General features: G+C 33.1%; 1 protein-coding gene across 2 annotated transcripts; it reads left to right on the top strand.

Annotated features, from left to right (window-relative positions):
* The first annotated feature begins 2728 nt into the window (after window positions 1-2728).
* On the top strand, window positions 2729-14535 carry LOC107922390 (1-acyl-sn-glycerol-3-phosphate acyltransferase 2). 2 transcript variants are annotated; one of them, XM_016852407.2, is made up of 11 exons: window positions 2732-3144; window positions 3735-3857; window positions 4584-4623; window positions 4891-4964; window positions 5096-5155; window positions 7191-7268; window positions 7448-7606; window positions 8045-8170; window positions 8624-8716; window positions 13867-13953; window positions 14076-14535. In XM_016852407.2, exons 1-11 carry the CDS (start codon window positions 3064-3066, stop codon window positions 14298-14300), a joined length of 1146 nt encoding a protein of 381 aa, XP_016707896.1. In that variant the 5' UTR covers window positions 2732-3063; the 3' UTR covers window positions 14301-14535. The 2 variants fall into 2 exon arrangements, with proteins under 2 accessions (XP_016707897.1, XP_016707896.1); XM_016852408.2 differs by lacking the exon at window positions 8624-8716 and having other exon boundaries at window positions 2729-3144.
* Window positions 14536-14893: the final 358 nt, after the last annotated feature.

Raw genomic sequence — 14893 nt, 5'->3', positions numbered from 1 at the left:
AATTTTCTTCTGTTGGGTAAATTTGATTATTATTATTATTATTAGCAATGTTCATCTTATCATCGATTGCTTCCTTATATTTTATAGAAAGAAAAAAAATCCAAATAATTTGATTATTTGTTTGTGGTTGGGGAAAAAAATTATGCTATTGGTTGGCCATTGCTGTTTAGACTAAAGATTCCTTCTCTTTTTGGCCCTTTTGGATTTGATTTTCTCCATTGGATTCTGGTTTTTGGGCATGATAAAAAGTAATTTTTTATATTTAATCTGATTTGATTTGGGTATTTGGTTTGTGGACACGTTGGTGTATGTAAAAGTCAGGGTTCTTGTACTGACACGTTGGTGTGGGTTATTATTATTATTATTATAAAAATAGTTAAATTTTAGTTTTATCCCTCTATTATATCTAAATTTAAATTTTATAATTAATATTTAAAATAATTTTATTTCTAGGTTTTTATAATATTTTGATTAGTTAAAATAATTAATATAGTAAAATACTGTTAAAAAAATTAACGGTGATGATGTTGAATATTTTTAATGAGATGTAATTTATTACTTAAAAATTTAATAAGATAATTACATGTGAAAAATAATAAAATAAATAAATCATACATGAAATTCAAAAGATAACTTTTAATTTAAATAAAACAAATATAATTATCTAAAAAATGTTTCAAAACAAATGTTGATTGCCAAGAAAGGTTCAAAAATATAATTAATGTTATTTTAACAAAACATGTAAATGTTAGTGACCAAATTTTTCATTAATTTTTTTTTATTATTACTTGATTACTAGGTGAATCTTTTTAATTTTAAAATATCTCAATAGTGAATTCAATGGAAAATTTTTAACGGTAGTAACAATTGACTTGCATTTTTAAATAAAAAAATAGAGGGACTAAAATCTTGAAAATAAAAGTAAAATGGACTAAATTTTGAATGTAAGAAACGTATAGGAACTCAAAACATGTTTTAACTTTCAAAATTTTACTCTATAATTTGACCCGAACAAATAATCAATCGAACGCATCAATTATAAATTGTCACATGTCAAAAGATTACATTATGATTGATGTTATAATTAAAAAAATCTTTAAAATAAAATTTCTAAAAAGTTGGAACTTTGATTTAGTTAGATTCAATGCGAAATGTTATTGGATTGATTTGTTTTATGGAAATATTTTAAAATATAATTGTCAATGGAACCTCTTTGTTGTAGTTTTACTGCTGGCTATTGCGATTCTAAGACTCTTTAAATTTTTTTATCATTACGATATTGGAGAAGAAGAAAGAGATGAGAGAGTTTGAACCACTACTTCTATTAGATAAATAAATTATACGATCTCTTTTCCACTCCTTCGATATTATAATAATAACAAAATCCAGAGCCCTCAATGTTAATTGCGGGTAATAAATTTGTATATGCCTACTACAACGGAAAGATTAGACAAGTTTTTGCAACCATATTATCCTCTTCTCAAATATGGATCAATGATGAAATAATTGTTATGATATCCTCCTAAAATATAATTTGAATTTTAAATTAGTAATAATAAAATTATATTTTAGTCTTTTAAAAAATATAAAAAATTAATTTAATTTTTTAAAAATTATAAATATATAAATTATTAAAATAATGAAATTATATTTTTATTATCTTAAAAATATACAATTTAATTTTGATTCCAAAAAGATTTTCTAACTTTGATCACTGATCACAAGACTGCCACAAAAATGTCATAATTTTATTTCAATGGATGCTTGCAACCTGCATTGATCTCGAAATATTAGAATGAAATAAATTACTTTCTTAGGTGAGATAAACATGACCATTGAAAGAAACTCTAAAACCCAACTACTAAATATTAAAAGTAGAAATAAATATCTTTCCAAATATTAAAAAATATTTTTATTATTATAAAAATAGAAATTACAATTTTTTTTATAAAAGATAATACGAATTTGTAAGGCATTAAATTAAAAATGAAAAATACGTAATTTTAAATTTAGTATAGAAATTTAATTTTTTTTATATAATGTTTATAACTACTCATAATCCCTCCAAATCTTATTTAGGAGGATAAACACGTTTCAGTGTGCTTGAATCCACAGTCTCCTATACTAGTAACAATGTCGATGCCAAATAAACTAATATTCAATCAGCTCAATATATAATTGAATGACTAAATTAATACTCTCTCTCACGCACAGCGGGGTGCAAATCTAAACCCATCGAGGTTGGGGACACACCATCACGACGTAGGCAACGCGAAATATTTGAACTGGTCGAGCCTTTTAGGCCTTAAATTAAAACCATATCATTTGGTATTTATATTTGGCTTCAACGTTTAATTTGGTACTTAAATTAAAAACATCATTTGGTTCGATAAATATTTGACATCTATGCTCTAGTAAAAAAACCATAGGTACTTAGTTGAGAGAAAAAAAAATTCAGGTATTAAATTAAACATTAAAGTTAAACTTAAGTACTTGTATGGGACTAAGAAAAACTCAAGGTATCAATTTAGAAAAAAAAAACTCAGGTACTAAATTAAACATCGAAGCCAAACTTGATACAAAGTTGAGAAAAAAAATTGGAAGTAACAAATTAACTATTAAAAAAATATAGGTACCTAATAATTAATGTGGAAATGATTACGGGGTGGGTGAATTGATGGGTCCCCAATTTACCTGTCATTTTGTTTTTCCTTGAAACGAGAAAACTGCCTTGAATTGAAAGTTTATTTTTTGTGTCTGTGCGTGTGTGTGTTCATCGGTTTCTCCTCCCTTCTTTTTCTATTTATATAAGATTTTCCAATCTCTTCAATTCACTCAGTTTCACAACAGTCACTGTTCTTTCAAAAATATTTTCTTTTGTATGAACAATCTTTCTTGAATGAATTCAATTCTCCCATACTGAAGAAAGGAGTAATAATCTTCTTTTATCAACCAATAAATCTTAAATATAATTCTTGTTATCAACCCAAATCTAAAATCTTACTACAAAGTACAAACCCACCCTTTTGCCACGAATCTCTAGAGCTCAAGTAGTTGTGATCCATGGCGATTGCAGCAGCAACCGTCATCGTCCCATTGGGCATTCTTTTCTTCATCTCTGGCCTTGTTGTCAATCTCATTCAGGTTCCTTTTTGGGTTTTATTTTTTATTTTTGATATATTCAATGACGGATTTGCTTCATCTTTTGATTTGATTGAGTTTTTTTTTTTTGGTAATTATTGCTTTCTGGTTTTATATTATTCTTCTTTGTTGAATGTTGCTTCTGCATTTTTTTTATTTCTTTTTGTTTTCAAATTTGTTGTCGTTGCATTGAAAGGAAAATGCCGGTAAATGGGATTTTTTTTTAATTTCATCTTTTGAGCTGAATTATTAATGAGTTTGCATAAGTACATTTGGGCTTTGAATCTACTTCACTTCTGAGATAATAAAATTTAGGAGCAAATGAAAATTACATTGGGATATTTGATTTAAGCTTGTAGAAGCTGCTTCTTGTGTTGCCTTGTTTGCTGACTTCTTTTTTCACCATACCAACTTAATGCTAAAAATGGGACTTAGAATCCATTTCTGTTGCCTTTGTTTTTGTAGTAATCAAAATTTACTGTGTTAGATAAGTTGATCCAGTTTGTTTCATTGGCTGATGTGTAAATTTTTTTTTTTTGAATATCATGGTCAATGACCATTTTCAATGTTATACCTTCTGGTGTTTTTTCAAGGCGGTATGCTTTGTTCTCATTCGGCCTCTGTCCAAGAAGACGTATAGAAAGATCAATCGTGTTGTGGCAGAGTTGTTGTGGCTTCAACTTGTATGGCTTGTTGATTGGTGGGCAGGAGTTAAGGTGCTAATAAGCTCCTTTATTGCATTGTTTAAGATAATATGGTTTTAATCACTGAAGATTACTTTTTGGGTGCATTTTTGAAGATATTATAGTCAATTGCTGATATCCTTTCTGGCGTAGTATAGTTTAATGTTGAAACCTGAGACAACAATTTATGATGATCAAATGCCTAATTGCTTTATATTTCAGTTTCCAACTCGAATAAGGTAGGTCTTAAAAATGATCTTTACATTGTAAGTGCCATAATATAGAATCAGTGAAAGGTTTTCATTGTGTCCTTTGGAATTTCGAGTGTGGTGTTGGTACTTTCAGTCAATGATTGTGATTGAAATTTTCGAATCTCAAATTGATATCAGATTACTTAGTACTTACACAAAGATATTAGAAAATTGTATCGTTGTGTGGTGCAAAATTTACTTTCCTCCAAGGACCTGCTAATTCCATTTAATGGGTACGCATTAGTTAGGTGAAGTCTGTTTGCCAACTCTTATTTCTGGTTTCATAAGCTTAAAGACTGTTGCATTGTCAATCCTTCTAGATATTAGGTAAATATGAGTTGAACTAGCTTGTGAAGTTTCCTATTTTCTTTAAGGGCTTCTTATGAAAAAGTTGTTAACTATTGAACCAACTTCTGTTAATGTGGGAAAATAACTCGTACCATCAATGTCACCTCGCTAGGGGTCTCCTGGAGATTAACTTTCAATCTTTGATACATTTTATTTGCAGATTAATGTTTTTGCAGATAATGAAAGCTTCAATTTAATGGGTAACGTCAATCTCCTCTACTAAGAAACTTAGGGCTTGGTCTTTAGGCCCTGCTTGGTATGAAGAATGAAAAATTTATTAATCTAATGGTTAAGCTACAAAGTACGAAAGTAGTTATGAATCTTAACCATTTGATTAATAAATTTTCCAGCCTCACTCCTTTCCATCCTTTGTATCAAGCAAATACTTAAGAGTTACATGTATAATGGTTATTGTTCTATCCTAGATCTTTTGAGTTTTTGTCATCTGATATGGTAAATTTTTCCAGGTAAGGAACACGCCCTTCTCTTACCCAATCACAGAAGTGATATTGATTGGTTAGTTGGATGGGTTCTGGCTCAGGTCTGTAGTTGAAATGTGCATTCTAAAAAATATTTGCAGTGCTTCTAAATTTTCTATTTGACATTTTAACCTCTTTTTTCCTATTAAATTACTATCTGCGGCTAAGATTCAATTAAATTTGCTTCTGGCAGCGATCAGGTTGTCTTGGCAGTTCAATAGCTGTGATGAAGAAATCATCAAAATTCCTTCCGGTATGTGTTGGTGTGATTCCTTTGAAGTTTTAACTTTCAATCTTGAGATTGTGTTTGCTACGAGTTCTTTTAGTCTCAAAATTCGTAGTTTGTCTTCAACCATGAATGGCGATAGCTAATGACAGTTCTATGTACATGGCATTTTCATTACACAGTTGTCTATGCTCTAGAACACAAGTTAATGTGTAAAGTGTTACATGTGATTAGTGCAATAGGAAATTGATGAGATAAGAGAGAAAATTAAGATTATTATTGTGAGATTCTAATAAATATTCCTCAACTTCTTTTTTATGCTTTATTAGCTTATGCTATTAAAACTGGAGCAGGATTCTTCACTTGAAAATCTAGTATCCTTTATCATATTTCAAAGTTTGGCTTGCATTTCATGTGTTAAGTGAGTTTGCCTGGAGTAGGGAGAGAAATTATACACTTCCATTCCTCTTAGAAGTAGCTATTTATATAAGTTATCATAGTTTACAGAAGGAAATAAACCAAAAAATAATAACCTATTAAATCCATAATAATATGTTCCCTAAGATTATGCATTATTGATTAGTAATATTACGTTATACGACTGTGTAACACTTCTCAAATTGGAGCATAGATGTTAATCATGCCTAGCTTGTTACAAAGATAATCGATTGAGTCCAATTAAAGCCTTGTGAAGATGTCACCTAGTTGATTACTTGTCTTCACATGTCCGGTAGAGATTAACATCACACCTATCGGGATGACTCAAGGTCTCCTGAATTGTCTTAGGAATAGAAACTATCTAGAAATGCAATTAAAGAGTAGGGTGTGTTTGTAGTGGAAATAACAAATGCTTTTGCAGTCATTGTGGATATCATGCGTAACTTAGGGTGTACTTGTTTTTCGGAAAATGATTTTTGGAAAATGTTTTACACATTTTTTTGTATTGGTTTCGCAAAAAAATAACTTAGTAAATGGAAAATGAATTGAAGGCCAAAGGAAATCAGACATGTTTTCTTGAAATTGTCTTTCCCTTCTTAAAAGAAAAAAAGAGCTCCTTGTAAGTAACATAATTTTTAAATAAAATTAACTTGAATAAAGTCAATTATTATATATTAAAAATAAATTTTAATTTTTTTAAATATTTTCAAAAGGTTAAATTATTGATTTCAGAAACTATAATTTTAATGATATTAAACATGCATATTTATATTTTAATAATATATAATTAATATTCTTATTTTAATAATAAATTATTAATATAATTAATACTATTTACTATTTTAATAACAGTATTATTTAATATTACAGTGTTATTAATAATAAATTTTAACTTTACTAATCATTTTAAATTTTAAATAGTACTCTTAATATTTTATTTAAAAAACATTTTACTTTAATATATTAATACTAAATATGTAAATTATAGTTTATAGATATTTTAATAAGAAATTTTTTATAATATAAAAATATTAATATTTAATATTACAAAATATTAATATGATTAATGTAATATTATTATTCATTTTGTACTTTAAATAGTATTATTTCAGGTACTTAATATTAATTTAATACTTTGAAATTTGAATATTATTATTAAAATATTACATTTTGAAATATTAATACTAAAATTAATAGTTTAATAAAAATCTTTAATAATAATTATATTAACATGAAAAATATTATTATAATATTTAAAAATTAACATTATTAATTTATAATAGTGAATAATATTATTTTATGTAATTAATAAGATATTTTACTCAATTTTATTTTTAAAATTAGAGATGAATAAAATTTGATTAGACTAGAAAAAATTGATTTTTTTTTCAAATTTTGAGATAATTGAATTGAGTTATTCGGTCTTTTTGGTGATAGGTCACTCAATGAAGTGATTCAAATCTAAGATCTTTTTTTCTGCCTTGCCATCTGTGAATATTACTGTCTTTTGATTTTACTGCATACTAGTGAATCCCGCAGGTTATTTTTAAAGTTTCTCTATAAAGAAACAAGTATGACTTACTTGTGCCTAGTTATGAAGAATAAAAGATGTCTCATTGTACAGGTCATAGGCTGGTCAATGTGGTTTTCTGAGTATCTGTTTTTGGAACGAAGCTGGGCCAAGGATGAAAACACGATAAAGGTAGAAGTTTGCTTTTAGTATTGTAGATGCATATGTATCAAGAATTACATATGCCGCCTCTATATGGTATACAGATATAATGACCATAAATATTTCTGTGTTTACGTGAGTGCTTGTGTATGCTTGATTTCAGACTGCATTATTGATATTGTCAAATTCTTGTGGAATCATATTTGCAGGCAGGCCTTCAACGTTTAAGGGACTATCCACAGCCGTTTTGGTTGGCGCTTTTTGTAGAAGGAACTCGCTTTACGCAAGCAAAGCTTGTAGCAGCTCAAGAATATGCGACCTCACAAGGATTGCCAATACCTAGAAACGTTTTGATTCCTCGTACAAAGGTTGGATTCTTGCTGCTTTGGTTTTCTTGAATTTCTTGTCATCTTTTATCTGGGTACCTTGTGTATATATAAATATGTGTAGCACTCTTTTAGTGTTCATAATATTTCAAAGTTAGCATATAGCATTTTGTTAAATTATAGGTAGATTTTGTTGCAAGGTCCACCAAAAACTAAATTTCTGGCCAACTCAAGTTTGCTTCTTTAGCACAGTTGTTCAATAGTTAGCCAGTCTCATCAGTGATACATCTGTGCACCCTCACATATGGACCTGGTCCTAGTTGAGAGTTAATCATGTTGGACGTGGAGTTACTTATTTTGCTTGTAATACTGAACTTCTTTATTTTGTTAATAGCCACTGATCTTATAGGCCATTACTAAATCTAATTCCATATGAAGAACTTATGTCTGAAATATCAATATTACGTTGTCCTGCTTCAGGGTTTTGTTTCAGCTGTAAGTCATATGCGATCATTTGTCCCAGCCATTTATGATATTACAGTGGCTATTCCCAAAAGCTCACATTCACCTACAATGCTTAGACTTTTCAAGGGGCAATCTTCTGTGGTAAGTCAGAGTTCAACCTGTGTAAAGCAAGTTAGTTATCTGTGCATAATTATGTATCAGTTTTGAATATTTACATTGCTTTCTCTTTGTCTAATATTGATATGTCCTTGGGGAGAATTTGATGTGTCTCCTCAAAGGATTTCACTTTTAAATTCTGCATTATCATGAAGTTCAGGCCAAGTTTAAAGGTATAAAGTGATGTCAAAGATCTCTGATGACAACATGAAGTGAAGGGCCTGCTTCTTAATTTCTTCACTTCTTTTATCTGATCTTTTAGAATCCCAGGAGTGAAGGCCAACAAGTTTGTTGGTCTTGCTGAAATAGTATTTGCTTTTCCCCTTTCTTTTCCCTTGGTTGAAACATTTATGTCATTCCGAAACTGTGATCATTAAAACCTACCAGTATCATTGATCTTTCTTTTGGGTTTATGTCATTCCTTTCACTCGTTTACAGGTACATGTACATATCAAACGATGCCTCATGAAGGAACTACCTGAAATGGATGAGGCTGTTGCACAATGGTGTAAAGATCTGTTTGTGGAGAAGGTGAGTATTACTCATCTAGTGTTGTAGGAAGACGCCGTTCTAGATGGTCTTTCATGCATGTTTGAGATAAATGTATTGAATATTGGCAATATCCCACATTAGGAAAAGATAGAAAGGGAGGGGGTTTGGTTTGTTATATATAGAACCCCTCCCCCTTTGGTTGTATCATCCCAAAATCTTCTCCTTTGTAATATTTCTAGAAGAAATATTGATTTGGTAGTGTCCGAGGACGTAAGCTAAATTGGCCGAACCTCGTTAAATCTCTGGTATTTTATTTCTTATTTGTTTGCTTATATTTAATAGCTTTATGTTGGTTATATTTATTTAGTTATTATTGCTATAAATATCTAAGTGAGTTCTGTTGAGGTTCTTGGGTAGAAACCTCTTCCTCATCTGACTCTGCATCTGCCAATGACGAATCACTAGTGGTACCTTCTGCTGGAATTACCACACTCTGCTCAAACTCCACCTGCTGCGGAGTACACTCCACCTGCTGCGAAGTACTACTCACTCCTTCTGGATTTACCTCATTCAACATGGCAGATTCATGAAAAGTAACATCCCTACTGATTTTCGTCTTCTTTGCCTCTAGACACCACAAACGATATCCCTTAACACCAGCATTGAAGCCCATGAATAGAGCCTTCTTTGCTCTTGGATCTAACTTTGATTCTTTCACATGATAAAGAATGGAAGACCATCAACCGATTGACATGTGGTACAATTCGATCATGTCTTTCCAGAGAGCAAAAGTATACATTCAGTAAAGAGACTTCTGCAAGTAAATTGTGGAAAGCATTGGAGGAGAAATTCTTGAAGAAGAACAGTCAAAATAAGTTGCATATGAAGAAAAGACTGTTTCGTTTCAATTATGTTCCTGGTACCACGATGAACGAGCACATTACCAATTTTAATCAGCTGGTGGCTGATTTGTTGAATTTGGATGTGACTTTTGAAGACGAAGACTTGGCGTTAATGTTGTTGGGATCGCTTCCTGAGGAGTTTGAGTACCTTGAAACTACTCTACTTCATGGAAAATCGGAAGTAATTTTCAATGAAGTAACTGCTGCATTGTATAGCTATGAACTACGCCGAAAGGATAAGTTGAAAGGTTCAGGTGAAGCAGCAGTGGAAGCATTGGTAACAAGAGGTCGTCAGCAAAGTCAGTCTAAGGGGAAGAGAAGAAAGTCCAAAGGTCGAGCTGTTGCCAAAGATGAATGTTCTTTTTGCAAAGAAAAAGGACATTGGAAGAAAGATTGTCCAAAATTGAAGAAAAAAGGGAAGACTCCGCAAGATGCAAATGTTGCAGAATGCAATAGTGAAGCAGAGTCAGACTTTTCTCTTAGTATGACATCTTCAACATTATATGCAGATGAGTGGATCATGGATTCTGGTTGTTCCTATCATATGTGTCCCATTCGGGAATGGTTCTTTGAATTTCAAAAACTAGATGAAGGGGTTGTTTACATGGGTAATGATAACACATGTAAAATAGCCGGGATAGGTTCAATTAAACTGAGGAGTCATGATGGATCTACTAGAATTTTGCGGGATGTACGATATGTCCCAAAGTTGAAGAAGAATCTCATCTCTTTGGGGTCGTTAGAATCTAAAGGCCTAGTTGTGACAATACGAGATGGAGTTCTTAAAGCAACTTCAGGAGCATTGGTGATGTTGAAAGGCATAAGAAAGAACAATCTGTATTACTACCAAGGTAGTACAGTGGTCGGGACAACAGCAGCAGCAATTACGAGTACCAAGAAGGACGCTGAGGCAACACAGCTGTGGCATATGCGTTTGGGCCATGCTAGTGAAAAAACCTTGCAAACTCTAGCCAAGCAAGGATTATTGAAAGGTACAAAGACTTGCAAACTTGAATTTTGCGAGCATTGTGTTCTGGGAAAACAAAGAAGGGTGAAATTTGGCACTGGGATTCACAATACTAAAGGTATTCTGGATTATGTGCATTCTGATGTATGGGGACCGTCCAAGACTCCATCACTTGGAGGAAGACGTTATTTTGTCACCTTTATTGATGATTTTTCCAAACGAGTTTGGGTGTTTCCTATGAAGAACAAAGATGAGGTGCTTGAAGTTTTCCTTAAGTGGAAAACTAAAGTTGAAAATTAGACAGGAAGGAAGATTAAGGTTCTCCGATCAGACAACGGTGGAGAATATAAAAGCGATCCTTTCCTGAAGATATGCCAAGATTGTGGCATAGTAAGGCACTTCACCGTAGGTGGAACACCGCAACAGAATGGGGTGGCAGAGCGTATGAATCGAACGCTTGTGGAGAAAGTTCGATGTATGTTATCTAATGCTGAATTAGATAGAAAGTTTTGGACTGAGGCTGTGACGTACGCTCAACATCTCATCAATCATTTGCCATCATCTGCTATAAATGACAAGACTCCTTTGGATAAATGGTATGGAAAACCTGCTACTGATTATGACACCTTGCGCATTTTTGGTTCTATTGCATATTATCATGTGAAAGAATCAAAGTTAGATCCAAGAGCAAAGAAGGCTCTATTCATGGGCTTCAATGCTGGTGTTAAGGGATATCGTTTGTGGTGTCTAGAGGCAAAGAAGACGATAATCAGTAGGGATGTTACCTTTCATGAATCTGCCATGTTGAATAAGGTAAATCCAGAAGGAGTGAGTAGTACTCCGCAGCAGGTGGAGTTTGAGCAGAGTGTGGTAATTCCAGCAGAAGGTACCACTAGTGATTCGTCATTGGTAGATGCAGAGTCAGATGAGGAAGAGGTTTCTACCCAAGAACCTCAACAGCAATCAGAGCCAATTGCAGTCAGAAGGCAGAGACGAGAAATTCAGAAACCAGCTCGTTTCACTGACATGGTAGCTTATGCACTTCTAGTTGTTGATAATATTCCATCCACTTACACCGAAGCCATTCAGAGTTTAGAGAATAATAGATGGTTAGGTGCAATAGAAGAGGAAATGCAATCTCTAGAGAAAAACAAGACGTGGAAGTTGGCACAACTACCAAAAGGGAAGAAGGCGATTGGTTGCAAATGGGTATTTGCAAAGAAAGAAGGATTTCCCGACAAAGAAGATGTTCGTTACAAGGCAAGGTTAGTGGCTAAAGGCTATGCTCAGAAGGAGGGAATTGACTATAATGAGGTATTTTCTCCAGTTGTTAAACATTCCTCCATTAGAATTTTGTTGGCCTTGGTAGCGCAGTTGAATTTGGAGCTAGCTCAACTTGATGTGAAGACCGCGTTTCTACACGGTGATTTGAAGGAGGAAATCTATATGACTCAGCCAGATGGATACAGGGTTGCTGGTAAAGAAAATTGGGTGTGTAAACTTAGCAAATCGTTGTACGGATTGAAACAATCTCCGAGACAATGGTACAAACGATTTGACAGGTTCATGAAGGACCAGAAGTACAAAAGAAGCAAATACGATCATTGTGTGTATTTGCGCAAGCTTCAAGATAGTTCCTACATCTACTTACTATTGTATGTTGATGATATGCTGATTGCAGCAAAGAGCCAAATGGAGATTGATAGACTGAAGGCTCAGTTGAGTAAAGAGTTTGAGATGAAGGATTTAGGGGAAGCTAAGAAGATTCTCGGCATGGAAATAACTCGGGATAGAAAGAGGGGCAAACTTTGGCTGTCACAAAAACAGTATTTGGAGAAGGTACTACAACGTTTCGGTATGTCTGAAGGTACAAAACCTGTAAGTACCCCAGTTGCTCCTCATTTTAAACTAAGTAACCAGTTATCTCCAACGACTAAGGAAGAACGAGAGTACATGGCAAAAGTCCCATATGCAAATGCAGTTGGAAGCTTGATGTATGCAATGGTATGTACGAGACCAGATATTTCACAGGCTGTTAGTGTTGTTAGCAGGTACATGCATGATCCGGGCAGGGGTCATTGGCAAGCTGTGAAATGGATTCTGCGGTATCTCCAAAATACCATAGATGTCGGATTGGCATTCGAGCAGGATGAATCATTTGGTCAATGCATAGTTGGATATTGTGATTCTAATTATGCAGGTGATTTGGATAAGCGACGGTCTACAACTGGCTATTTGTTTACTTTAGCGAAAGCGCCAGTTAGTTGGAAATCTACCTTACAGTCCACGGTGGCTTTGTCTACAACAGAGGCAGAGTATATGGCAATTACAGAGGCTGTGAAGGAAGCAATTTGGCTTCATGGATTGCTTAAAGGCTTGGAAGTTGGTCAGAAACAACTTAAGGTATATTCTGACAGTCAGAGTGCTATTCATTTAGCAAAGAATCAAGTTTTTCATGCACAAACGAAGCACATAGACGTTCGCTATCACTTTGTGCGGGAAATTCTCGAAGAAGAGGAGATACTTCTCCAAAAGATTCACACTACGGAGAATCCTGCAGATATGCTGACTAAGGTGGTTACAAGGGCCAAGTTTGAACATTGTTTAGACTTGATCAATGTCCGACACATTTGATATGGCGTCGTTGGCGCAAATTTGAAGACACTATTGAAGTTTGTGTTATGAGAAGATGTTCGAAGATGTGGAATATCGCCAAGGTGGAGATTTGTTGAATATTGGCAATATCCCACATTAGGAAAAGATAGAAAGGGAGGGGGTTTGGTTTGTTATATATAGAACCCCTCCCCCTTTGGTTGTATCATCCCAAAATCTTCTCCTTTGTAATATTTCTAGAAGAAATATTGATTTGGTAGTGTCCGAGGACGTAAGCTAAATTGGCCGAACCTTGTTAAATCTCTGGTATTTTATTTTTTATTTGTTTGCTTATATTTAATAGCTTTATGTTGGTTATATTTATTTAGTTATTATTGCTATAAATATCTAAGTGAGTTCTGTCTAGTTGTTGGGTTTTAAGCGGGACCATTTGTGACCCCTCCAATTTAACTGGGAATTTTCTTAGTATAATTGTTGGCATAATAATTATCTAAATATTTCTGATAATATTGTTATTAATATTATCGTCGCTTCCGCAACAAAACGTATGCTTAAAAATGAATAGAAGAATTACTCTAAGCTTTGACCAGGTTGTGTATCGTTGTGCTTTTATGTCTAACGATTAACCATGTTCGTTCTTGTGCTTGCAATAGTTGATGCCTTAGTTTCCTACTTATTATTTTGTTTCTGTTTGATTTCTCAAATAGGACAAGTTGCTGGACAAACATAGAGCTGAGGACACTTTCAGTGACCAACCATTGCAGGATATTGGTCGGCCAGCTAAGCCTCTTCTGGTGAGTTTCTTTTTGTCTCAAATAAACTAATCTTTGTATTGATTTTCTTCAGTTAGCATGCCGTTCTCTAGATATTTCGGTGTTTTTAAGAGTTGTTTCCGGAACTAATATGACTTGGTCAGGTTGTTTGCTCTTGGGCGTGTATTGTGGGTTACGGGGCTCTCAAGTTTCTCCAACGTTCTTCGCTTTTATCCTCATGGAGGGGTATTGCATTGTCAGCATTCATCTTGGCCATCGTCACCTTCCTCATGCAAATATTGATTCTCTTCACTCAGTCCGAGCGTTCAACCCCTGCCAAGGTTGCAGCGGGAAAGCCTAGAATGACAGGGAGAGTTCAGCAGCAATAGATCGAGCTCCCTCCTCTGAATGGCAGTAACCTTATGTCTGTATCACTTTGATTTGCGTTCGTCTGTTTTCATTTTAGACATGTTTTCAAGCATTTTTTTTTTGGTCATGAAAAGACAAGGTCGTATGCATTATCAATTCTTTGCCTTTTTTTGGTGGTAAATTAGGGTATTTTCTGTAATAGACAGTTAAAATGACTGTAGAAGCAATATTTACATGAGGATAAAATTAGGGTAATTCGTGTTATGTTAATTCTTTGACATATTCGCATACTTTCTTTTTGTGATGGTGATAATTTTGTGTTTTGTTTAAGCCTAACTAAAATTAACATTTGGTATTTGTAATTTGATATTAAGTATTTTTTTTCTTGGTCCAATTTAATTTTTGAATTAGACAGCTTTTTTTAATTTGATTCCCAAGCTCTTTTTTTGTCTAGTTTGATTGTTAAACTTGTGAAATTATAGAAATTACTTCAATATATTAACAATATTAATTCTTTTATGAGGTAATAAAGATAATCAATGTATGACCATGATAGATGACATGATTAATCAATGTATGACCATGATAGATGACATGATTTTTTATTTTTTAT

This window comes from Gossypium hirsutum, chromosome A01 (genome assembly GCF_007990345.1).
Source record: "Gossypium hirsutum isolate 1008001.06 chromosome A01, Gossypium_hirsutum_v2.1, whole genome shotgun sequence".
In the NCBI taxonomy this organism is placed as follows: Eukaryota; Viridiplantae; Streptophyta; class Magnoliopsida; order Malvales; family Malvaceae; genus Gossypium; species Gossypium hirsutum.
The sequence above is the reverse complement of the archived record's forward strand: the minus strand, read 5'-3'. Positions and strand labels throughout refer to the sequence as shown.